This window comes from Pempheris klunzingeri, chromosome 15 (assembly GCF_042242105.1).
Source record: "Pempheris klunzingeri isolate RE-2024b chromosome 15, fPemKlu1.hap1, whole genome shotgun sequence".
Lineage (NCBI taxonomy): Eukaryota > Metazoa > Chordata > Actinopteri > Acropomatiformes > Pempheridae > Pempheris > Pempheris klunzingeri.
In genome coordinates, this window is record NC_092026.1 from 3,597,055 (window position 1) to 3,624,652 (window position 27,598).

General features: G+C 44.1%; 1 protein-coding gene across 1 annotated transcript in view; it reads right to left on the reverse strand.

Annotated features, from left to right (window-relative positions):
* Positions 1-3,511: 3,511 nt before the first annotated feature.
* LOC139213856 (low-density lipoprotein receptor-related protein 8-like) overlaps positions 3,512-27,598 on the reverse strand; it is a 66,930-nt gene continuing 42,843 nt past the window's right edge. Inside the window, exons 5-18 of the mRNA XM_070844524.1 lie at positions 27,105-27,494; positions 24,869-24,991; positions 23,547-23,669; positions 19,769-19,888; positions 19,056-19,181; positions 15,441-15,612; positions 13,558-13,785; positions 11,421-11,539; positions 10,829-10,968; positions 8,063-8,204; positions 6,959-7,111; positions 6,006-6,299; positions 5,038-5,106; positions 3,512-3,852 (exon numbers count right to left, since the gene is read on the reverse strand). Of these exons, the coding sequence (XP_070700625.1) occupies positions 3,512-3,852; positions 5,038-5,106; positions 6,006-6,299; positions 6,959-7,111; positions 8,063-8,204; positions 10,829-10,968; positions 11,421-11,539; positions 13,558-13,785; positions 15,441-15,612; positions 19,056-19,181; positions 19,769-19,888; positions 23,547-23,669; positions 24,869-24,991; positions 27,105-27,494 (2,540 nt within the window). The remainder of the gene's footprint in view (positions 3,853-5,037; positions 5,107-6,005; positions 6,300-6,958; positions 7,112-8,062; positions 8,205-10,828; positions 10,969-11,420; positions 11,540-13,557; positions 13,786-15,440; positions 15,613-19,055; positions 19,182-19,768; positions 19,889-23,546; positions 23,670-24,868; positions 24,992-27,104; positions 27,495-27,598) is intronic.

The window sequence follows — 27,598 nt, forward strand, 5'->3', positions numbered from 1 at the left end:
GACGCAAGTATGCAAATCAGTGCTGCTCTATCAGAGAGGAGCATCATACGCTTTGATTGGATGGTTATAGATGAATCACAGAATTAAAAGCATGTTGACAAACTGTATTCATGTGTAGGCACGCAGAGGTGTGACTGCACCATCCCCCACCCAAACCCGCCTTCACGCCACGGTGAATAAAGGTGTTCATCTTAACCTCTGTGCAGCCATGAACATCTGTGACACCTATTCGCCTGCCGCAGGAGCCGCTGCACCAATAAAACATACATGTTAGATAATATCCTAATGGGGTGTGGGTGCAGCAAGGAAGAGTCTGACGGCATTCGCTGTGCGTCGGTTTAATAATGATAATGGACTGGATTTATCTACGACTGTTTTTTCTGTCTGCTGATGAATCACTTCGTAAGTGGGTGAATGTGAAAAGCAGCTCAGTCAGAATGAACTGTGTGAGAGCAGCTTCCTATCTGCTCCCACATGAGAGGCAACACTTTGATTCATTAGCAGTAATGTAGACGCTCCACATTCAGTTTTGGTCTGGTGTGACCAGTAGCCTTATAGCAAGCTATCCAACCTACAGCGCTCAGAGCTGTAAAATGACATTATTCAGTCTGTTTACTGGCTCTGCTGGTGCTACACTCTCCCACAGCTTGTCAGGAGACGTCAGCGTCGTCTCCTGGTTGTGGTTCACTAGTTCTGAGTCAGGCTGCCTAAAGAAGAGGATGTTCTTCATGACGTTTGGTTCTTTTTTTAGCTACATTTCACTGAAATGTTCGCTGAAAACCGCACACGTTTGACATGTATCGGCTACAGTTGACAGCTTAAATGTTGGCAAACAAGACCTGTAGCAGTATAATCATTAGCATTCATTCTGGGCAACACTTATAGCTTTCTTTTGTCAAATCCCAAGAGAAATTACAGCTGTTTAGCTTCTAAATGCTCATTTCTGATAACTTGGTGCTGCAAGCATTTGGTTTAGCAGTATCTATTTGCTGAAAACAGCTGCCTGCAGCATCTGGAAATGGTGTGTGGTGAGACTGAACGAGACGGTAAATTTGTGGGCCAGAAATCCGAAACAATGAGCTAAAGCAGGCTCAAAAGCTGTGGGACGCTACAGAGTTTGGGAATAATGAGTGACAATCTAAGAGAAGTGAAAAATAAACAGAAGTGTCCCAGTATGAGATCAGAACGCATGATATCTGATATTTTGTGGAAGAAAATGAAACAGCACACAATGAGGAAATTCTCAGTCAGATTTTATATACCAATATATAGAGATATTCAAAAGTAATCCATTACAGAAAATCAAAAAGTGGAACCAGTTGGCCTCGACACAGTTCATCTTTGCATGTACAGTAGCTGGCTGATCCCTGTCCTTCTCGTGAAAAATACTAGAGGAAGATGAAAAAGTAAAGAAAAAGGCACAAATAAACCAAAATCAATCATGTCATTAACACCGGGGTTTGGGACGTGTAGCAAAGATGTCTTTCAGGTGGGGGGCACTGTTTTACGTGGGCATACAAAGAAAAAAAGGGGGTTGCACACAAAAAAGGATGCTAAATGATGCACAGCAAGAAACAACACAAACCACTTTGGTGGATAATTCAGATTTCTTACAATCAGGGAATGCAGTGCTCTCATTTTATACAAATAAATTAATATACCTGTCGACACTTTATCTAAAATCTTATGTACATCTTCTCTTTTACATAAACGTATTATACATTATCAAAAACCTTATGAAAACATATTTACAAATCAATGAATCAAAAAGCACCCTCAAAGCTTCTCCAGTGTCTTACACTGTCTCACACACACACACACGCTCACGCACAGCAAACACACACACACACACACACACCTGTGTATCCACACACCTTCATACACTGTTTTCTTCCATGCAATACACAATACCGAAGGCATTCTAAGAGGGTTGTGCAACAAAGAGCATACAAAACAGTTCAAATATGGCTGAGGGATGAACATTAGCACTCACATGCATAATAATGAACACACACGCACACACACACACACACACTTTTTAGGTTTATGAACAGTGTTAATGACGGGACTAAACCAGCTTGAAACATGTTCAGAGACAGGACGACTTGGTCTCATCCTCATTACACCAGAGTCTGACTTTTGTTTTCTGCTGTTACATCACATGACGGGTCTTTTTCATCATGCAGCCACCAGCTGGGCCCTCCCACACGGCGCTATCCAAAACTGTCTGCTCAGATATCGGCCCGCTCAGGAGGAGGAGAGCAGGCTCTGGAATCCAGCTTGCTTTTGTGAATGCGTGCGAGCGTATGTGCGTTTGTGCGCGTGCGTCTTTGCCTGGAACGATGAATGGCTGCATTGTCAGTCGGTGAGCAATTATGCATGCTGTTTGTGTTTTTCGGAGGGCAAGTGCACATGGCCTCCGTCCTCTGGAGAGCAGCGTGATTTAGCTATCGCTGCATCCCATGTGGATTTGTGTGTGCATTTGTCACAGTCAAAAGCGGGTGATCAAACAAAACTGTTAACACTCGAGAATTTTAGTCAACCACGAAACACTGCAGCCGGACTAAAAGCTGCAGTCTATTGCTTTTCTCAAACCATTTAACACCTAAAGAAGTCACAGTAAAAAAGACAGATCCCCTGCAAAGAATCCACTCCCTCCTCGCCTCCTGTCCTCTCTGCTCACAGACAGCAAACTCCAATTTTCTCTTTCCAGTCCACAGAACCTGCTGCACTCTCCCACAACTCTGGGGATTGGTTATGGTTAATGCTAGACGACTCGCCGTTGAAGGCTTGCCTCCAAAGCGGACAGAAAGCACATAATGTGGGTGGTAAGCTTTCCTCAAAATCAATCAGAGAATGGAAAAATCCTACAAAAGAAAAGCGATCCAGGAAAAAGTTAGCTACAAAAGACAGCTCCAGTAATGCCATGTATGATATGTGATTGATTCTGACGTGAATCTGTACAGATTGTCCCATCAACGCAGGTGCTGTCCCAGTTTCAGAGCTCCTCCTTCCTAAACAGTGATCCCAGAGCTCCACGGCCCACCAGGAATAACACAAAGCCCAAATGAACACATCAAGGACGAAACAGAACCTCTCACTAGCCCCGTCACAAAATATAAGACACACAGCACGCACCTCACTCACTTATCAATGCAAAAGACTCCAAAGAGGAACCAGTCTGACTCTGTATTCCAGTTTGGGTCGATGTTGGGAACACAACACGTTAATAATTCTGGAGTTGATTCTCAGCTTTTACTGGAGAAAAAGTGGATCCAGCTGCAGCACAGAAAAGGTGTGAAGCTGTTTTCTGAAAGGACCGTGTTAGTCTTGCTGTTTTTTTTTTTTTCAAATGGACATTAGCACAGGGCATGGCTGTGAATGGCTGCATGTTAACACTTGATGATGTAACCTTAGTCCCTTCAGCATGTTCAGTCCAAGTCACCCCTGACCTCACTGTGTGTGCGTGTGCCTGAGCGGCCATCTTCCCCTGGAATCCGCCGCTTGAGGGTCACTTCGCGGTGGAGAGCATGGGCTGCTCCGTGTACCAGTGAGTCCCCGGGTCGGGCATGCTGCCTCCGAGCGGCAGGGCGATGAACTGTGGGCAGGTGCCTCCTCCTGCCCCTACGACCCCCATGTTGACGCCCTGCGGGTACGGGTGGTGGTGCGCGTGGTGTCCCATGGCGTCAGTCCGCCCGATGTGGATCTCGTCCTCCTCGCCCTCGCCGGTGGTCTTGCGGTAGACGGGGTTGTCGAAGTTCATGCTCTTGGTGGAGTTGTGCCGCCAGTTACGCCACACCAGGTAGACTCCGGCGCACACCAGGCCGAACACCACTGTGGCAATGATAGGAACTGCATGCGTTTAACACACAGCGGCAGGGACACGGGAAGGGGGCAGCGTTAACGAGGCATAACGAGTCCATGGCGTGAAATGAGAGGCACGGAGAGGAGCAGAACAGGCATGCGGGGGACAGAGAGGGCAGGGGGCGGCGGCAGAGAGGTTGTGTGTGTGGGTCAAAGTCGGGTCATACACCAACCGGCAGACTTTTTTTTTTTTTTTTTTTTTTTTACACTAAATCAGCCGTGTGAAGCCCCATTAGTGGCCTGGCGTTGGAGTTAATTAACTTTAAACTATCCTTGGGGAGCAAAAATTGAAACTATCACTTTACATCACAAAGTGTTGGCAACTCATCCTCAGCCAATGTGTCCTTGAATAAGCAATGTAATGGAATGATGCTTTATTAAATTACACCAATGAAGCACCAATAAAGCTTTCATGCTTTATTGGCATCTCTTTTTTTTCTGATCTGTCTGATCACTTCACTTCAGACAGCCCCTCTGAACTAACTGGCTGACTCGTTTTTATTACACTTTGGTGTTGCATTGGTTTTGCTTGTGTACACCTCAAAGACGAACCGAGTAGTCTGCAGTAATATTCTTATTGTATATTCACATATTCAGTATTTTTCTGATGGGAAATTAACAAAATTGACAATGATTGTCCAGCCATCAGCCCTCCGACCACTATTCAGCAGCCCTGGCCTTTAACGGTGTTTGAAAAGACAAACAATATGTAAGCTATGAAATTATGTTAGCACAAATGACCATAATATACCTATAATAGTTGGACTTAGTAGTTCTATGTAAGGGATAATGCCCCGTGAGGTGTTCATGGTATAAACTACATTACTTCCATGTGCATTTCTCCTATGATATCTAGAATTTCTGACGTTATCATGTAGCCACTGAGTCTGATGTATTTAAAGTTAGCCTAGTCTGGCTGTAGCAGAACCCAACACAACAACGCAGTGTGAAGTGAATAATGCGGCGTGGCAGATATGTCAGACGCACAGAAAAATTACTCCCGAGAAACCTCTGCGAGGAGGACCTGTGGGCCGGGCTTCTCTCATCCTGCCGCAGCAGGGCCAGTGTGAATGGACTACAAACAGAGAGGCCAAAGGCAGCAGGTGGACGCAGCCCTGCGGGTCCTTCAGTGCGGACAGACACACAAAGGAAAGAGGGCTCCGGGTGACTTACCGATGGGGATGACCACTCCCAAAACAGCCACTGTCAGGTTCTCGCCCAGGAGGAAATGCTCGCTTCCAGCTGAAAGAGAGAGATGAAACGAGAGAGAGGGGGTTAGAGCGGGAGTGGGAGAAGACAGCGGGGTGTGGGTGCGGGATAAGATTGAGGAAGAGTGCGGGATGAAGAGTACGTGAGACACAGAGTCAGAGATAAGCAGGGGGAGGCAGGACGGGAGAGCCGCGGAAGGGAGGCGAGATAAAACACAGAGGTACGGAGTGGGTGATCATGCGTTACGTGGCTGCGAGTGTTTTACAGAGAGAGACAGATAGTGAAAAAGAGGTTGGAATAAAAATGAAAAAATGATGAGTTGCTTGGCATTTGCCAGAGTGTGACCTTGACACTACCCCTGACCTGCAACACCTCACCCCTCCAGGCCCCACACGGCTCCAATGTCACCTCACACTCATTTACATATCACACACTTATTTATTTACAGTCACACGGGTGCACGCGTGCCCTCGCAGCCACACAACAAACAGCCCGTGGCCCACGCAGAACACAATTTATGGAGGGATGGGCGACATTTTCAAGGCGACAAGGCGCCATCCATCACTCGTATTAAAGTCAGTGGAGCGTGGATGTCGGGGCTTGTAGATATCTCACTTTAATGTCGTCATTACAGTGAGGGTGAGGTTGTTAGCTACATTAAGAGCGTGAGCAGGACTGTAGGATGTGGTACTTGGCAGGAGATGAGGACGCTCAGGTGAAAGTGCCGCTTTATCACAGAATTGGACTTCATCTGTCGTTAAGTCCTGAATGGCCCACTCTGCCCTTTCCATATCATACAGAGGACCTCTGGGCATGAGAATAATGTTGATCACGTAGCGCTGGGTTACATGGTGCTAACTGAGACTGTGAATGTGTTTGGAGTAGTGTATGGGCACGCACACGTAGGCAGAAGTATGTTACAGTCCACTCACAGTGCTGAGAGACGCTGCTGTCACCCGCAGGTGTCGTGGAGACGACCATAGTGGTGGCGGTGGAGTGGGAGCCCAGCGCCTTGGACTGTTGTGACGGCACAGGCTTCAGAGTGGAGAGAGGTGTGAGGGGATCAGGGGCACCGGAGGGAGCTGTGGTCAAGTGGGGGGTGGCATCCGCCTGCGAGACTCCCCCCGAGGGCGGTGGGAAGTGTTCGGCAGCAGTCGCTCTGGTGTCGGGCGTAAATCCAGGAGGAGGAGGCGAGGGTGGCGGCGCCATGTCGTCTCTTGGCGCTGCTGCAAAGAAAGGAAGAGCACAGCGGAGGGCTTTGACACAGGAAGCAAAATGGTGCATAACAAACATATTTATCAGTGACTTCACTTCAGGTCGTGTACTGAATGCGTCCTTTACAGTTACAAAGCAGCTGAGCCCCACATATATCATCAGGTAATGTGATTCAACATTACAAGCTACTGTATACAAACAGTTGTGTTAGACTACATTACATTACACTGCACAGAGGTCCGTCTTATCGTATCCACTGCCTGTGTGTGTTGCTTAGCAACTATCTGTTTTAGTTATAGGTTCAATAACTATGTTGCTTGGAGGGAACATATTCAGTAATTTGTTATTAATTACTACCTACTAGAAATAAAACATGTAGGACATAACATGAAATAACAGCTCTGTTTTGCTTTGTTGTTATTATTATTATTATTAATACAGTATCTAACTACATTGGATACTAAACATGTGTCAGACTCAGAATAAATCCAGTAGGAAACTGCACAGAATTCCCCCCCTGATAACTGAATGATAAAATAAAAAGAGCTTCCTTAAGTGAAGCAGAATCTGATTATCTGTGCAGCAGGAACTGTGGTGCTCTGCCCAAGCAATGCCTTTAGGTGCTATTGATTACTAAATACTATCAATTACCGCTCATAAACACGCTCACCTGGCACACAGCCTCGCATATCAGGCCCCAGGTCCTGTCCGTCAGGGCAGGCGCAGGTGTATTTGGGCGAGTGTTCGGTAATCTGTGGAGCCTTAAGACACAAGTACTCACAGCCTCCATTGGCCACACTGCCCAGATTACAGCTGTCTGGGCCTGGAGACAGTGCCAGAGAGAAAGACATGGAGAATTACACAGTGATGGTTACATAAATAAGATTATCACTTCTTCAACACAGGGAGATAGCAGAGAGGCAGAGAGAGACACAAGAAGTTGCCACACTTGATCGTTTCCCCACTGTGAACACTGTTGAATTCCCTTTCAACAAAGCCCATTACTTCACATAAAGAACATTTTTCAAGCATACAAAGGCAACAATCTGGCAACGTACGGGACATTTCTGTAATTATTAACTAGTCCTTGTGCTACTGTGTCAAGTACAACTTGGTTCATCAAACAGCTTTTTAGATCCAAACCAGGAAAGACAAGAATGTATGAGGATTGAGGCGGAAATACGGCGATGAAATACAGTGACAGACTGAAATATAAATGAGTATGGACTATGCACCGGAAAGTTGAAATAAAAAGAGACAGACAGGCAGAGAGAGGAATGGAAACTGACACACGAGGAAAGAAATACACAGCCGTCACACAAGAAATGTCCATTTCAGCTCAAATCTGTATTGTCCTGCCGGAGAAAAGTGGGTTTGGCGGCAGGGCTTTGACAGATGTGGGACTGTACTGCAGCTCCCGACGCTTTGATCACTCCACCACAGTCACAAGCCGCACCATCATTTATTCATGTGCCTGAGTTGACACGGAGGAAACACGGTCACAGAGATGTGACTCAGCTCACACGATGAGGGGAGGGAAGTGAACAGAACTAACGTGCAGACACACATGCAAAGTGCCTCGCTCGTACCGTACGTACACACACACACACACACACACACACACACACACACACACACACACACACACACACACACACACACACACACACACACACACACACACACACACACACACACACACACACACACACACACACACACACACACACACACACACACACACACACACACACACACACACACACACACACACCTTGCGGCTGTCGGAGCTGGTGGAAGACCACAATGTCATGAGGGTCGTTGAGGTTTTCAGCCAGCGTGTGGATGTCCTGACCGCTCAGCCTGTTGGCCATGAAGACCGCTGCCCTGTCTCTGTCCGTCCAGTAGATGCGATCCTGAAACACGGGGAGAATCATTGTCTTAATATGGGAAACGCACAGAATGAATTAGTCGGGGTGATGTTGAGCTTGAACCCTAACAGCACATATTGGTAAACAGCCAAAGTCCGACAGAGCCATGCAACTACAACTTACAGATTAGATCTGTACAAAACAAAAGGAGATGATAGCAAAGATGGTCAATTTATGGCCGATGGGAAGCTTGGAAGTGCAAGTTTACAATCCTAATTCAAATGTGTCCGCCATTTTTATTATTCTCTATTTCATTTTAAGGTCTCTTCACATCCCCAAGATTTTATTATAGATGACAGATGACTTCTGTTGGGTTTGTTGGAAGAACACTGTCGCCCAGTCCCTAGGTATGCTAGCTGTGTGGCTCTAGGGGATCGCAGTGTTTGTTGGTCGGCCCTCCGCTTTGGTCCAGACTGAAATATCTCAACAACAATGGAATTGATTTGATTGATTTAGTGCAGATGTTTTTGATCTCCAGAGGATGACTCCTACAAACTCCTACTCTCCTCTAGCATCACCAGGTGGTCAAAGCTCTAACTTATCCGGTGAAATGACCTAAACATCTATTAGAACGATTCAAACCAAATCTTGAACGGACATTTGTGGCTCCCAGAGGATGAATTCTAATGATTTTGATGATTCTCTGACTTTTCAGAAACTCACGCGTGTAAAAGAATCATTTAAGGTGAAAGAGACCGTTTTAAAAATATGTTTATGCTCAAGTGACAGAAAGTGAATGAAACAGAGGAACAATAGAGTCACAACTGAATACAGATGACTGAAAAGGGACAATCACCTAAAAAGAGAGCGTAGGGAGATAAGAGGCATGCTGTGGGAGGACACGCAGCACTAATTGCTGCCAATGCTTGGCTCTGTGTCAAGACAAGTCTCATTCATTTCAAGTGAAATATGCACTGATAAATATTTGTCGCCACACAATGTCTGTTTCATCATCTTTAGCAGAGGAGAGAGTGTGTTTATTTGGATTTGTGTGATGATATGAGGGGATAATTGCATCAAGGCAATGCATGTGCAAGGGTTTAATGGTAACGAAGACATGTTTTGATTCAATTGGAGCGGCTGGCATGTGATAAATGGAACCGTGACACCTTGTCGTGGAAGAAGATTCAATCTACCCATCAGTTTTCTTTTTCTACCTTTGAAGTGTCAAGAAGATCCTTTCTGGTTCATTACACTGTTAGGTCTTGAATGATTAAAGCACATCCTCTTGCGATCAAAATGTAGTAACTCCAAGGCACATTTTAACCATGCTTGTTGTTTATTAATCGACTTGTTTGCTTTGTTTCCCCAGTTCGCTCCCTCAACAGTTTAAAAAGACGTCATGAACTGGAGCTGATTGCCTTAGAAAACACAGGCTAATCTCCAATGAGACAATAGGCCTCGCTACACAAGTGTGTGTGTGTGTGTGTGTGTGTGTGTGTGTTTGCACGCTACAACCAGCTCCACTCACTAATACTGGGCCGGTGAATGTTCAGCATCCTGGACGACAAGGTCACCTTGTAGTCACAGCAGGGCAGAGAGCAGAGAAACCCCAGATCGATTATGTATTACCCCCAGAGGGAATTCATCACTGTTTCTGTGAGCTACGCTACAGCGCTGTCTGGGAGGTGGACGTACAGCAGTACAGTACAGACACAAAAAAAAACTCAAGGTTATGCTTTGGACAGCTTAACTCTGTTGGTATTTTCATTTTCAAAGGTTAGAACTGAGATAAACAAGAGAGATTTGGGAGCAGCTTCTCAAATAAAAAACATTTCTGTAACAGCAGAGGAATGTAACTTCAGTTTTAACCAAGTTAAATGGATTCCTTTAACTCTAGTGCTCTACCTACGTACACATCAGTACTTTACATTTCTATATATAAAAAATGTTGTACAGGTAAGATACTAGTTACTCATGACTCATTGTACTATGTATGTAGAATAGTTGCAGCACCAACACAAGCTTCATCACCCTCAAAATACAAACTGCTTGTAAATCTGGTCTGCTGCTGAATGAAACCTGCATCTGTTCCCACTGAGACCAGGAGTCCCACAGGGGAATAGGCCGCTTGGGTGATGTCATTAGCACCCATCTGAAAGTTGCTGCAGTGGCAACAACAGGGAGAACACACCAGAGAAGGGTGTGCTTGGACACGCGACATAAAAACCATGTGGCAGCAGATTTACAGGACTGTTTGGCACAAAACGAGATTTAAGTTTGTCTGATGGCTGTGACATATCACACACACACACACACACACACACACACACACACACACAGGGAAGTTGGCTGATGAGTGTGTGTGAGAGTGTGTTGCTTTAGGCTGGTTCCTCCTCTGTTTAGCATGCTCAGCCAGTCAACCCCACGAGGGAAAACAGATAGCCCATACACAAGGACACACACACACACACACACACACACACACACACACACCCACTCACTGAGCATACAGTAAATTGAATTTAACAGTCATTTCATTCGGACTCCCAGTCACACTGCAGGCCCCTGTGAGGCTGATGAGAGGGATGAGGGTATGATGAGATGTGGGAGGCTGGAAGAAACCACGGACAACAGACCAAAATCCTTAAAATCTATTGCACACAGACCTCGAACACAGCCAGAGCGTAGGGGTGTCCCAGTCTCTCTGCAGACGACATGTGCGTTCTGCGGTGAGCTCCATTCAGGTCCACACTGGCTATGAGGTGCAGCTTTGAATCCACCCAGTACAGACGCTTGTTGGCTACATCTGAGAAACACACACACACACACACACACACACACACACACACGGACAGGTCGTTCTCATGCTGAGTAGAAATTGATTGTCTTTGCGGTAAGCACTCGTGCACTCTGACCAACAAATCCCTTTAGGTGATATTGATTACGTTTTAAAATGTCAGATTCTCACGATTACACCACAGCAAGTTTTACTGTGTCAATCTATAACTTCTGAAACACTTGAAATATCTCTCATAAGCAACCGCGATAACTTTATGAATCAATTTTTACCTTCCTCATTTAACATTTACCCTTACTATTTCAATTACGTCTGACCTTTACCTACAATGAGTCGATGGAGTGCATTAGCTCTTTTTCAGGACTGAGCTTAGGGAGTATTTAAAAACACTACAGCAGCCAGAAAAGTGTAACATAAAGCACTGCGTAAGATATAGTGTGAAGACAAGAGGTGACTCTCACCTAGAGTGATGCCATTGGGCCATTCAATGTTATCAGCCACCAGCACCTGTCGGTCCACTCCATTCATCCCGGCCTTCTCTATCTTGGCTTGCGTGCCCCAGTCTGACCAGTACATGAAGCTGGATTGAACAAAGGAGGCGTAGGTACCGTGTTATTATGGGGTGTTCATGTAGTGCTGCTGTGCTCAGGAAGAAATGAGCATTATACTGTTTGCAATAAGGTAGATTCTGTTATTCACGTGTACATGTCTAACACAGTTATTGGTGTGGTGACATTGCTGTGCCAACAGTCTTTGTAATGTTTTTCCCAGAAACATGTCAATTTGTTTGTCTGGAATTTTGACATTCTTTGTTGAAGTTTTGAGTTTCTGCAGGCGCTGCTCTTCACGTTGTCTGTTCAGTCTGGCAGCTGTTGCATAACAGAGAAATAATGTGGTTTTTATTTACCAATTTATCATGCCACAGTTTTTCAGGTCCTGGCAAATCTGATAGCATTCCTCTGTATCTATTATGAGGACTGCACCAACGTGTTTGCACTGGCAAGATGACAGAAAACCAGAGCTGCTAAAAATTGCCTGTGCATTACACAGTCTGTTGTAGATCAATCCTATATGAGGCTGCAGAAAATAGGAACGGGGAATGCCAGTTTTTTCACTAAGCTGTAGCAGAGGCAATGCTGTCTCTGATTGGATGTCTGTAATAGCACCTGTAAGATTTGTGGGAGTGTGTTTTAGAGGAAACTCAGACAGAACTGTCTGTAAATCACTGCTGGTATATTACAAAACAACGTTAGTGAGAGAAACTGCAGCAAAAGTACAGATCTGTATGGGAGCTGCCCATTCAGCACCACGAAATCAATACACCAGCAATGTAAAGACAGCGTCATCTTCATCTTTCATGTACGTTAACTTACCACCTCATCGTCATCTCTCATCTGCATCCTGTTTGGCTTTTCTTCTTTCCAAGTATTTTGTCATTTCTAATTCAATCACTGACCTGTTTGATGAGCTTATTTAACTAATTCATTACCTACAGATCTTAAAATCTTAAAATCCAAATCGTAAACAGCCATTTATGTCATAATTAGAAGCAGTGTATTCTGTGGCTGTGCTAATTTACACCCTCTGAGTTGTAAATACTTTGCTAAATGGAAAAAAAAATTAACTCCCTAGTGTATAAAGCACCACATTAAAAAGCTGTTTGCATGAGTTCAGTATAGTTTGAATGGTTATTGGGTAATATCAGCCAGCAATCACAGCAGCAAAATATGTGATTTTCACATTTCATCTCTATGTAAATGTCGTAATGCTGACATTCAGTGAGTTTTCCTGCAAAGACAACACTCATTTGGTGTCACAGTGAGAAATCTGCGTGAGTGCTGTATTCCTGTTGGACAGTTGTGATTGGATCTGTAATGTATGCCTCGGTTTAGGCTATGCGCCGGTTTATTTTAGTTTATTTTTGTGCCTGTTTGTTTTTTCGTCTGGGTTTGGATCACCGGAACACAAAAGCAGCAGAAGCACACGCTGGCACAAATTCATAAAGCTTCCCAGATTAGGAGCGATCATCTAGGACAGAAATTCTAAAAAACTATTGAGTCAGGATGCTAAATGGGTCACAGGCTTGTTACTCTAGATTCACATATTCAGCAACAAGAGTTCTCTTATGTTTATCATTAGATGTGGTCCCGGAAGGGGATTATGTTTTTTCAATTCCTTGGTGCGAGGCTGAAATCACTTTACAAATCTTTATCTGGGGTCATTGACCGTCATCTTCAATATTATAGAACAGGAAACAGTGATCAGTATAGTCTGCCAGCATGCTCAAAGACATATAGTGGAGGGGGGTGACCCATATAAACTCAGTTTGACACCACAGTATTTTGTGCTGACGTCCAGGAAAGTGTAAATGTAAATTCATAACATGGTAATTAGCTTACTTTTTGAATTAGAAATGAATTGTTGACATCAGCATATGCTATTATAATGATGCACAGAGGTCATCGTTAGCTACTATAATTATTAATCCTGTCATTTGTATCTTCAGTATTAGGTGTTACATAACATTAATCAATCAATGCTGTCATGATAAATAAAACACACACATACACATAAATACACTAAATTCCTCGCCCGTACCCGTGGTGGGGATCCAGTGCGATGGCCCGGGGTTCGCTCAGGTCGGTGTTGATGAGGACGCGTCTCTTGGTGGCGTCCACTGAGGCCACAGAGATGGACTTGTCTCCGGAGTCGGTCCAGTACAGGTTGTGTTGGAGCCAGTCCAGCGCCAGGCCCACAGGGGTGTGCAGGAATGAGTCCAACAGCGGCACCTGCTGGGAGGGGTCACTGGCCTCATGGATGAAAGCACTGCAGGAGAAGGGAGATAAAGGGAGAGAGGGAGGAGGGAGGAGGGAGCATTTTGAGTTTGGGGTGGGGGGAGTATGTAAGTCATAATCTCAGCGAGCTGGCTGTTATTGCAAAATCGATGTGTGGCGGAGGGATGCTGACTGCCTGGTGGGGTCCTATTTTGTGATAATGAGTCTGTATACAGTATTCTTCTTATTACTTGTCACCCTCCCCAAAAGATTTATCCTTGTGAATTATCGACTTTTAGTGATTTCATTACCTAAAGCGTTTTACAAACTTCTTCCAAAACAGTAGTTTGGCTGCATCTGTAACTAAATAGAAGTAACTACAATCACTGCTGTGGAAGCTGAACGTCTGAGGCAACCAAGAATTATAGTGACACTGATTTGATAGATTGTGAGTGTATATAAAGCAGATATATAAAGCCCATACGGGGCAGTGAGAGGACAAGAGAATAGCCTAAACATAATGCATCACCATAATATTCATTCTCCAATCTCCACTGTGCGGTAAAGCGACTGCAGAGTGGAGAGTGGGACTGGTATGTGAGCCGTAGCCTTGGGCCATGTGCTGAGCAGGTTCATCCGGGGGTTAGCGTCCTTCTTAGGTGGACCACTTATCAGAATAGACAAGGCCCAGCTCAGGGGTTGCCCTGCTCGCTAATGATTTGGCCCCAGCACAGGCGTGAGGTGAGGGCCAAGCAGCTGTGCTCCCGAACAGTTTTAGTTTCCCCACGAGATCTTTTCTCTTAACATCCATTTTATAACGAGAACACAGTGCTCCAATTAGAATACACTCTGGGGAGAAAACGTAGTTGGGATAACAATAGGGAGGGTGAAATTAAGCTAAAATAATAGCAGGCCTGAGCCAACGACTGGATATGTATATGCTCAGTCTGTACAATATATGATTTGGCATAACTGTCTGTATTGTCAGATACAAGACAAAAGTTGTAGATTCTCTGTAACTGTAAAAACAGCTGAAACCTTCAGATGTTCCAGTGGCCCAAACCAGAGATCAAATCAATAATGTTAGTCTATATTGTAATGTAAAAAGTTCTCCACCTAGTTAGAAATATAGATATCATATCACATCATAATGTATCATCACAACTGATGTGTATACTCATGTACAACATCAGGTATGCATCTCAAAATCTTCTGGGTTTAAAAAAACTCCTTCTCACAGTTGCTATTGCAGCAAATTCTGATATATTTGAATGCAACAAAAAAAAAAAAAAGCATATTGTGGAGTCATAATCATATATTATGCAGGACAGTCCAATGTAAAGTCTGGTTTGTTCCCAAACTCAAGCTTCTTTACAGTAAAAATAAGACATCTACCATAAACTGAGGACTGTTCTTCTAAGATCAGGTTTGTAATCTAAATTAAGGGATCCCTGTGGCTGCCTTTTGATCACTAGTAACACTGCAGGACAATGTTTCTTAGAGTAGGTCCCCGTTTGGTTAATATATGTGTGTAACACATGTGAGTGGCATAATACTGTACACTGGTCTGCCAAATAGAAATGTAGCAATGTGCCAAACAACAGCAGGGAACAAGAAAACATGTAAACTCAGGTTTACAGCTCCAAAATCCAAGATCAAATTAAAGTAGGTTAGTTATCATAACTCAGGTTTCCGCTCTTGGTTCACCTGTAGATTTTCCGGTGAAAGCGATCACACCAGAAGACACGGTTGTTGGCCACGTCCAGGTCCAGAGCCACAGCGTTCTTCTGGGTGGACACCACCTGGCTGTAGTCCCTCTTCACCAGGTCGATGCGTCGGATTTCGTGCCGGTTGGTGAACAGCAAGTACGGGCTCTTTCCTGCACACGGAGCAAAGAGTGTTTTCAAATGCAAAGGGGAACTTGCTACCTCAGCCTGGACGAATTTACAACCACAGAGCACTCACAATGCAGATCAATACATTGTTTAGTAAGAGGAATACATTATTGGCAAGTGGAGTAGGCATGTGCTTCAACAACGGCCAATCAAATCAGCTTTGACAGCTTGGCAGAGTGCCAGAGGAAGGTCCAGGTCAGTATCTTCCATTAGAAAACTGCTCTCATCCTCTCTGCACAGCACCCCTTTATATGATCCAAATCTAGCATGCGCGGGAAGTGCAGTGAAACTAGTCTAACCTTTGGCCAGTGGAATTAACTTCTGAGCAAACATGGTCAGGATTTGGACTGGATTAGAAATAAGAAATGATGGCTGTGTCTGCATGTGTGTCAATGACTAAACCCAAAGCAAACAGCATCATTCTGCTGTAAAGGATGAAAAAACAAAATGCCGATAAGCCAGAGAGATTGTTTGATGCGTGATGCTGCGTGTCAGGGAGAGATGCTGGCATTCCTCTACAATAATAACACCGACGGTTCCACACAGTGTCTAAGAGCACTGCACATAATGTGCTGCTGCATATTTGCAGCGCCGAAGTCGATACTCTAAATGTCATCTTTTAACGCAGATAAATAACACAAACACAAAGACTGTGTGAGACAGCTCAATATCCACCTCTAACAAGAACGCATGGACAAGAATCCTTCATTAAAAACTGCTGAATAGTTGCTGTATTGATTAGAGTGCCTGTATGCATCATTAAGTTGTAAGCTCCTTATTATCTTCTCCTCGCAAATATAGATCTGATGTACTTTAGCATTCATCGGCACCTTTTTAAACAGCAGGCTGTCACACAGCCAGTGGATCTAAATGAATGACATGAACACACACACACACACACACACATTACAAGACTAGTCAATTCAGTTCAGTCATTTCCTCCGAGGGCCGATTAACAACCTTGAACAAAGTTAAATTAGGCAGGTTTCCTTCTCTTGTCTTGGTCACCTGACATAAAATGATAAGGATGAGTTACAGAGCGCCCTCAACACACTCCACATCTGCATCAAAGTTAAAACCAACAACGATCAACAAGTTTTAACATCAAGTACCTTTTAATACCTGCGCTGTGGCTATTACAGGGGCACCTGGTCTCACCTGGCAGCAGCATGGGGCTCAAATGCATCTGTGTGATGTGATTACTTGTGCTCACCATTTTAGCAACGTGCTAACGTGTGCTAATTAGCACTCGAGACACACTGCAGCTGAGGCTCATTAGTTACACAAGTGTTTCGTCATAAACTATTAAAGTATTGGACACACTGACATTTTTGACTGGATGACGGTGCTGGATTAGAAGGCTGATCACCAATAAGCAGCGATTACACTTTACCCCAAAGGAGACATGCAGAATGCCTCGGAATAAACTTTAAGCTTTAATATCTGGTATATTTTTATACCAGCAAAAAGAAGACAAAGCAGAAAACAAAACCCCGATAAGACGGTGTAAAATGACACTGCCATAGAGAGTGACACGACAATTAATTTCAGCTATAGACTGTGTTCTGTTGCTTTGTCCTGCTTTTGTATTAGCACACATAGCCATTAGCTCTGAGCACCTGCATCACAATGTGTCCTTGTTTCATTTTGGGTGCATTCACACCTATTTTTAGAGCTGTCTACTCGTGATAAGGTCACCCAGGATGCATTTTAATTAGGCCCACATCTGAACGGGGGCCTTAGAGTCATTTATATTATCATGTCTTTATGCTTATTTCCTTATAATTCTGACAGGAAAAAGCCGAGCGAGGGGCGGACACGTGAACACATTAACAGTGCGTGTCTGCAGGGAAGGTTTTATCACTCTGGCTAGCAACTACAGTCCACCTTTGTCTTGTTACACCTATATTGAGCCTATCTCTCTCTGACACTGCGTGGTAATACGATGGCAGCTGCACCCTGTTATCTCTAGAGGCAGATATAATATTCTTTCATTAACAGCTTGCTTGCTTCAGTTTCCCTTTTGACAGTCTGTGTCGTAGCCTTTTTGTAGTATCTTACTCCTGCACGTTCCCTCTTTTTTCCTTCCTCTTCCCAGCCCCAAAATCTGGATGATGATAGTGCTGTTCGAGACTAAGTGTTGTCAAAAACTGCCCATTACAATGACAACATTTCCAGCCCCTCTAAAGAGGAAAATGGTCCCCTGCTGGGCTCACAGGCTGTCACAGCGGTTTTCATTGCAACACAACCGAGCGGTGGAGCTGCTGCTGCTGCATTCGCTGCCATTCTGCTTTCGTTGCTTTTGACACGCAGCCAGACAGGCAGTTCTCTCCTGGCCATGATAAAGGGAGAGCAAACACACTGGGCAGCCATGACAGAGAAACACACAAGTGCAGACTGGGGCAGGGGGCAGATACAATCCAAATATATATACAGTGTGTACGAATGCAAACACACACACACACATGTGAGTGCAGGGCTTTGATATCAGTTCAGTTTAATTGAGGGAAATGGAATCGCAGCATTTGACGGCCGCAGGGACCAAATCACCACATTTCATTCGACTCACTGTTTCCTGCCAATTAAATAATGAACATTTTGGGGGGAAATGAAGTGTAAACATATAAACTGGCCTCTGTCTGTAATGTTCTTGCTAATAGCTTTTGGCCACAGTGGAGGTCAAAGAATATTAATTGGCCTCTTAGCAGTTCACTTTGTTCTCCACTAGTCTAACAACAGTTGTCAACAAGGCGAACGGGGGACCAGATTAAATTTGTTGTAATTAGCCTCCACCGTGACTCAGCCAGGTACTCGTGAAGAGTTGCTACCTAATTATAAGTGTTCAGCACGGTTGAACACATCAGTATGTCACTCAGGAAATCGTCTAATGGGATGGGACACTGGAGGACAGACTGGGCCTGGGAGAAACTGTTGGTTGCTTTGGTGTTGCTAGCTGTTTTGTTTTGTTTTTTGGCTTTTTGATTTAGCAATTACGTCAAGTAAACGAACATATGCAGAGCAACGATAAGAACCTAACAGCAGAAAGATGTTTGTGATTATGAAACGAGGGGGGTTTGACACTGTGGCACAAAAACAGAGAGTGAAGTGTTGCACTAATGAGGCAAAGCAATATCTGCGAGAATGCCTTGTTATCAACAGTACAACACAGCTTCTTAAACTTCAAGTGGAGGAAAATTCATCTTCTATGTAGGTTATGAACTGCATAACCACGTAGGTGGTAAACTGCATGAATATAAAACCAACAAAATGTTCTATTTCATCTGTAATGCAGGAACACGAAGCATAATCAAAAAATATGTGAATCTCTGGCATCCTTTGTGATCCAAATTCTCATCCTGACCTAAAAACCCTCAACTTAAACCCTATTGTCTCCCTGCATGGTTGATCATTTAGTATTGTGACTCACCCTCTGCCTTGCAAGTCTTGGTGACAGGGTCCATCTCATAACCTTCATAGCATTCACATTTAAAATCCCCTTTGTAGTTGATGCAGATCTGGCTGCACGCGTCTGGGTTCTCACACTCGTCAATGTCTGCAGGGAGGAGAGGGGTTATCATTCAGGTGAAAGGCAGACAGACACAAACGCAGAATGGCTAATTCACCGTCATGAGCTGCAATAGATAAGAGTGGCAACTTAATTTCGAGAAGGGTAATATAGCAATAATTTTTTTTTTGAGAATAACAGGATGACATGGATGACAAAATATGCACATTTATAACTGCAAGTGCTGGAGAAACAGGCAGACATGTCGTCACCGGCAGTTAATGGGAAGAAAGAAGTCGTCAGGCAGACAGGGCGCGTCCCTGTCGGCTTCTCTGTCGAGCTTCCTCCCAGCAGATGGGTGTGATGTGGAAACGTTAGCGTTAAAAGGATGGGGAAGGGTGTGAGGGTTGTGTATGTGTGCATTTGAGAGAGTTGTATGAGTCTGCTAGCTTCCCTGTGGGAGTGACAGGCGAGGCACACTAAACAAAGACAGACAGCTAGAGAGCTGAGAGCTGCCCAAAGCAATACACACACACAAACACACACACACACACACACAGATAGCAGCTCAGTCAGCAGCCAGCCTGCCACTCGATATTTTTATCTGTCTGTCTGTCTAAAGTTTCTTTACCTACCGCCACAAGTCTTCTTGTCCAGTAGCTGGTAGCCGGTGGGGCACTGGCACTCAAAGCCGATTGGCCGGTCCATGCAGACATGGGAGCAGCCGCCATTGTTGATCATACACTCATTCAGCCCTGGGAGAAAAGAAGCCAGTCGTCAAATGCAGCCAATCATAGAGCAAGTATGGACGTAATGATCTGCAAGTAGGTCATTCTAAGGATCAAAATCAGGTTTAGGAAAAAATATTCAGCGTGATTTACTGTAAAGTATTTTTGAAGAACGAGTAAGCGCAGTGGAACGCCTTGTGATATCTGACACAGGTGTATAAATGTGTCGTACATCGGCAGGGAAATTGAATATCATCTTCATAATCTTTTTCATCCTTTTTGAATCCTTATCAGATGTTCACTAAAGTGAAAAAAGGAATCAGAGACGCAACATCATGGGCGGTAAGCTCTTACACCGAGAATCAGGTCCATCTGCAGGGATATGAAATGTGTGTGTAGAGGGGATTAATGGTGTGAACTGGGATTCTGAGATGTCCCATAAGGAAATATCACAGGAGTAAGTGAGGACGTCTAAATTAAACAGGCACGCTGCTCAGATCGAGGCAGAGTGACGTAAACGCATCCCGAGAATGAAAGAAAAAAAAAAACAAGATATAAAAAACATAACCACTCATTTAAAACTAGGTCAAAGCAGCTGGCACAAGGTTGGCATACAATAAAGAAGGCAGACGCAGTCAGATTTAGCTGTGCTGCACAGAACAGCGTTATCATTTACTTGATAGCAAAAATTTTGCCATCAAATTTGTTCAACAGTCACAGTCACATCATTCAAAAAGTGACTTAGAAGCTCTTCAGCCAATTTTCTGTTCGATGTTTCATTTAAATGAAAATAAAAAAACAAAACTATTGTTAGAATGAATCACAGAAGGTGAGCAAACTGAGAGAAAACTAAGATCACCACAGGAAAATTCTCTACAACATTTCATTCAACAGCGCACAGGCTTTGGTTTTCACACAGACAATTGAGCAGGGCTCCACAATGACGACTGGAAAGAGGCGATAAAGAGCAAACAAGAGAGTGTTTAATTCTGTCAACAGCATCCTGCCCAATCCAGTGTAACGCATTTGTCAATAGTCAGTGAGCTTCACATCATCACTCATTGACAGCGGGACTGTATGTGTGTGACTTAGTAAACAGCATCTGCTAACTCCTCACTAAGACCGTCACTGACTCCGTGGTGAGGGTTCATTAGTTGAATATGTAAACAGCAAATTGAAAGAAATACATGAATCTTACATATTATAACTTCCCTTTTTCCCCACCACATAAATCTGTAACACTTTCCTTTGGTGGATATTTGCCTGAGCCACTGTAGTGGTATGTACGTACACCACACATGTATAAACAGGGCATTAAAGTCTAAGTCTATTAAAATCCTATGTGGATTTAGCAGACTTTTATTTTGAAAGGGTGCACCTCACACTGTCACCATTATATATTCTATGGAAGTAGAGTTATGGAGCTAAATGTATTTTCATGCTATATACCTTCTAGGGAATGTTTTGTACTTCGACAGGAAGGCAAGTCATTATTTAGAAAACTGTTTTGTGTGCAGTGCGTGCGGTGCTTATATTAAACTTAAACAGAGCCAAGGTGAGCGGGTTTGCAAACAAGTGATGTGTCGTTTTGACCGTTTGTTGATGCACAGAGGAGGGTAGGACATCTTGAAACAATCTGATGCTTGCTTATTTGCATCACGTCCATTTACTTGAAACAAGTTTAAATTGGATGTATTGGACATTTTTTCATTTGGAAGCTAAAAGCTTTGTTCAGAAATGTGATTGTGCTAAAGCGTTGTGTTGAGAACAAGTTGTGCTTTTCACCTTGTTGCACACTGCACAGGCACAAAGAGCATTTACGCAAGAGAGAAACTGCTGATGACATTTTTTGTGCCTGGCTATATAATGCTGAAAATCAGTCCTGGGAAGTGTGGTCCTTGTTTAGCACACAACCCAACACAACACACTGACAGCAGGGAGCCGACATGACCTGTTCATCTCATCCGTGGAGCTTCGAAGAAAGTCATATTTTGTACAACATATCCTTTGTTTATTTCCTTGTGTAACGAAAATAAAGCAAGATAAAGTTGACTCTCCGAAGATTGACTTGGGGTTACTTTAGTAAGAAAATTTTCATTTTGCTTTGTGCAAGTGCCAGCAGACTTTGAGCGCTGCAGCTGCCAGCATTAAATTCCCATCTCTAATTCAGCTGGATGGGTGACAGCAGTCTGCCACTCACAGTAGCTCGCACTAACTCCCTTCATGTCAGTTCAAAATTAACTGCAGACAGAAGAAAGACCAAGATGTAGCTGCGTTTGAGGACTCACTCATTGCTGGTTCTTTGAGAGAGGCTGGGAGGGTAAGCAGAGATGCCTCGGGCCTTGTGTTGCAGCATGAACAGCTCTTTCCAGATCGCTTCCAAGGACAGCCATGATTTAGAGGTCACTTCTTCCTTCCCACGGGCAAACAAACATTCTCTTCTCCACCTCCATCTCTCTTTCTCTCCCTCTCTCCCTCTCTCTCTCACCATGGTAACCCATTATGTGCTACTTATTTTCAGCCGTCCGCTCACTGAAAGCTGGACATCATGGTGCAGTGTTAAGAAATGAATGGTGTGCCAAGTAATGAGTCAGTAGTGTGGTAATATACCATTATTTCTAATGAGATGGGAAACAGAAAAACATCGGCTTGCGCACAGAGAGAAATGCATTGTCTTTATTTCCCCCTGATGTAAGGCGGATGCGGCAAATGCAATCACACAGAACATCTACGTATGAGCGTGTTTCAGTGTTATTGTCTCGCTGTGTGTGGCTTTTTTGTGTGTGTTTTGGTTGGGAAACATCTTGCGAGTTAACGGTTGAGCAAGCAGAGCAATGAGCTAGGCGTGTGTGGACGCGCTCTTAATGAGCTGAGAACAAGACCTGAGTTGAAGGGGAGAGGGCGGAGGTATGGGGGGCAGAGAAAGAGGGAGGAAGAGATGGAGGTAGAGCAGGAGGACAGCGAAGGAAGGCAGGAAAATAACTTTCTGGAATACCCGTTGCGGTCCTGTGATTTCGGCCCCTGGCAGAGGTCAGTCTAGTCCGTCAGCTCTCACTTTCTCCTTCTCAACTTTATGTTCCACCGAGGAGGAAATGTCATTTTATGAGAGGGTATGTCTACCTCCCATTTCTCACGTCAGAGACTTCCTTACTGAGCTCACAGGTGGGAAAGAAATAGACACGCGATGTATAGTTTCTTTAAGTAAGACATCGCTTTCATTTAGTCGTGGTCAGTAAATGAGGTGAGGGGATGAAGGCATACAGTGACAGGAAGAGAGGTGCAGAGCAGAAGAAGCCTTTTTCTACTGTTTGATGGTAATTAGTACACGCAGGCTCTTGTTCTGATCAACGAATGCTGCGGCTAATTTGAACGCGTCTCAGAAGCCTTTGAAATGCAAGGTAATAGGAGGGAGGTAGTCGCATTTTGTTATGGCAAACACGATTATGCTGCTACATTAACTGCTTGAATCCATTTACAATAGATATGTACATGCTCTCTCAGTGCACGCGGCTGAAACTAAAGCTCAGCTGACACACACAGTTTCCCTCATTTCATACCACTGGGGACCGAAGGAAGAGCTTTTACATATAAGCAGACCAGACAAGAAGCCACAAATAAACTTTATTTGCACGAAGGGTTAAAGAGCTGACAACTAAGTCACTGTGTGCAGAAAAGGTCCTCTTACCGCACTCCTTCTTAGGCTCATCTGATCGGTCCTTGCAGTCCTTGGCAGAGTCACACACCTTGGCACTATCAATGCATTCTCCATTCTTACACAGAAACTTCAGGGGTCCCTCACATTTGGTGGCTGCAAAAGAAAAGCAGAGTATAGATCAGCATCTGCATTATAAACTCCCTGGACATTTATTTGCATAAGCTATTGTAAACTGATCCAGAACCTCATGCAACCCAAAGTGTGTGAAGTCAGACTGTGCTGAATATCTCCAGTGGATCACCAAATTATTGAGGGCTCACATGAAACAAGCGACAGCAAAATATACTTCACTCAGACATTCATATCATTTCACATAAAAAGCCAAGAGTAATGAAAAGGGAACTTTAATTTAGTCCAGTGTCACAGTGCTAGGGCTTAATTTCCTGCAAAATAATTTTGCAGTACGCTGGTAAATTATGCATAATCATTAGAGGAGAGACAAGTAATGAAATCAGCTTACAAAAACTAGACTGGATCCACACAACAAAATCAATCAACGGTCATTATAGCAATTAATTTCACAATAGTTTATGCCCAGAAATATCCAACATACATTTCTTTAAAGGAAGCTTTAATCCTTGTGGTTTTCATGACATTTATTTTTTTTTCTATTTATGGTGAGCATTTCTTCTGCAATCATCAGTTTACTTCAATTCTGTTATTACATTTCCATATTTCAGTACAGTAGACTTCAACATGACTGGCACTACAGGCAATCGTTCATCACAAACGTGGTCTCCTGCAAGAAACAACATTTGAGGATAAGTTCGAAACACCGACGGGAGAAATGGAACAGCCACAGTGAGCTGTTAGCTTGCTGTGCTGTGCTCAGTCTGAAATCAGATTGCAGTAGCATTAAATTTTTGATTGACCCCTTCATTAAAAAGTGAGAGTTTAGCTGCACATTTGCTGCTACAGTAAACTACAATTGCTGATGCACTGCACTATTAATTGATTTAGAATAGAATTAAACTAAAAGCACAAGCAGTAAAACATCTAAATGTGGTCGGAGAAAACAGAATGCTGGCAAGCAAATAAAAAGGGTGTTGTTATTTCTACACACTTGTGTTATGTCCTTCCTATAGGTCTCATAGTCACTGTCCATTAAACCCTTCCCCTCTTGTATTTCACATAAGCAGACATGTGCACCAGGCAGAGACACACTGAGTCAAATGTACAGAACAACAGACGGGAGGACAGAGTCAAACAGACACTTGCATAAGAGAAGAAGACAGGGGAGCAGGCAGAGAGGAGGACAAAGTCTGGCAGACAGCGATGACAGGTGTACCCACCGTTGACACAGCCAGATTCATCGCTGTGGTCCGGACAGTCATGGACCTTGTTACACTGCTTGGTGCCGTGGATGCAGGAGCCGTCGCCGCACTGGAACTCATCTGGACGGCACGTCAGCAGGGCTGGAAGAAGCACAAGCACATACATCCCCTTTAATCCTTTAAAGAGGAACACAACATCTTGGTGTCAAAACCAACTCAAGACCTCAGAGCTCTCTCATTTGTCACTTTCATTTGTCTAATAAAGCCAAGACACGTCCTTCCAAATACTTCTCTTAAAAAGTCTCTCACAGAATCATGTATGAAATCAAAAATGTGGTGCAATATCATATAGAGCCTGTGATGGGTATTGCCTAGGACAGAGACAGTCAACCTGAGGGCATGTGATGAATGATTTTCAATATAGTAACACAAAGATGGGGGCTGTGTGAAGCCACACCAAAATTCATTAATATCCCAAGCACAGACAAGCTTTTCATCAACGGGACGCTGTGTGCTCATATAACTCCTCTCCAAACCACACTAAAAACCAATATATATGACTGAGGGGGATATGATTTAGTGTTATCACAAGATGAGCGGGACAGAGGGAATGTAATGGAGACAGGGCCGCTGCAGCCTGCAGACATGCATGCACATACAAACACATCCTCTTTATACAGTGTTGTTCTAGAGGTCTGACTGACCAATAACCCAAACACACACTGAATACACAATGTCAGCAATACTGTATATTGATGAATCACAATAGCATTTGTCTTCAGCCGAAGACAGAGGATTTGTGAATAAAGTGTGTGTGGATATAGCAGAAGTATTAATGTTAAAGCATAAACGAGCTGAACGGTAAACTCTGGAGCTCGATGCATCTCCAGGCTCCTCTCTTAATGCAGCTAGCTAACAAAAACATCAATCTCTTGTAAGTGCTGCTTATATGACACCACAGAGTGTGAGAGGTGGGTTTGATGTGTGCACCGCACATCTTGATAATGAATAGTGGGACTATCTGGGCCTCACACTCTGGCTTAGTGAGACAAGAGCTTCAGGGCTTCCCCATCCATGACCAGCTAATAGGAAAACCTGTTTTATCACAAGGCCCCATCTTCGCGCGGTGTTTATCAACAGAAACACATTCTTTATCAGACACATTTGGAAAAATAACCAACAAGCCCTTCCCCAACTCCCAGCAGAGTGGAGATGTGCTAAATGACAAAGTAACACCTCAGAAGAGGAAAGAAATATCATTTGTTGAGATTTTTTTACCGCCCACACAAAGATACTGTCAAAGAAAACTGACCTTCAGTGTGATTACTTCTGAATGTGTCGGAATTTGATTTGTCTCAAGCAATCGTTGAGCATAATGAATGAAAACAACTGTAGATGCTACATTCAAAGTGGTAACACAGAAATATAATGAAACAAAAACAACTGAGACACTGACCCAAACATAATGTGACCAGTTGGAAGAGAGAAACTGCTCATTACAAACAAGAGCAGACGGTTGTGTTTGTAACCATGGTTTTACAAGCTGCCTCCAACTGGAGAAATGTGCTGTGTACCAATTTCACTCCTTCATACTAATTGCAAACAATGTACTGTATTCAGATTATCATAGTACTTTCTCTTTGAGGTCAGTATACAAGATTTTAATGTAATTCGCTGTAATGTCAACAGGAAGTTGTCCAACAAGGGTACCAACGGAATTCAAAGAAACTACGACTTAAGAAGCCGCTGCTAATTAAATTTCACAAAACCATCAGCAATGGATTTAATGTGTGCAGCTATGAATAGCACCCCCACTGTACATCCACAGCACGCTCAAAAACAAGCATATCTAATATGGATACTCACCTTTTTCAGCATATATTTCCTGTACAACCACACGCTCAAAACCTGCTTGGAATTCATACCTACCGCAAAATTGGGATTCAGCTACAGCCTGTCACGCAAAGAACCATGGCTACACATGGACGCATTATCTATTGTACTGAAACTGTCCCCCAACCTAATTATATATTCAATATGTACAGAAACCCTTTCAGACACAGCACCATTGTCGTGCATCAATGTAAGCTGAAAGGACAGTCTTTCAAAGGTGAATAGAGCGAGAGCCTTGATGCACTCTAGGATGTAGAAGCTCTTCCATGATAAAGAGAGAGAAACAAAAGGTGCACAAGACAGTTCAGAACAAAGACAAGATGGCAAGGTGAAAGAAAAAGGGGCAGACAGAGAAACTCACGGCAGTCAGACTCATCAGACTTGTCCTTGCAGTCTGGATCTCCGTCACACTTCCAGGTCAGCCGCACACACTCCCCGTTGGCACAGCGAAACTCCCCAGCGGTGCAGTTTGCCCGGCGGTTAGGCAGGTACGGGACGCCGTCGCCCCCGCAGCGCTCCGGCCCCTCATCTGAACTGTCTGAGCAGTCGGGGTCTCCATCACAGCTCCACATGAGCGGCACACACTCAGAGGTGTTACAGCGGAAATGGTTGGGCCCGCAGGTCAGAGGGGAGGTGCACTTGAGCTCATCGCTGCCGTCCCCACAGTCGTCGTCACCGTCGCACACGTAGACGGTGGCCAAGCACTTGCGGTTGGCACACATGAACTCACCGCTGGGGCAGGCTTTGGCATCTGAGGAAAAGTAGAAAAGAAGACAGGACCAATGAGTGCCTGCATCCTCTGTCTTAGCGTACTATCACTGAAGCAGGGAAGCCGTGGTATTTATTCTGAATTTG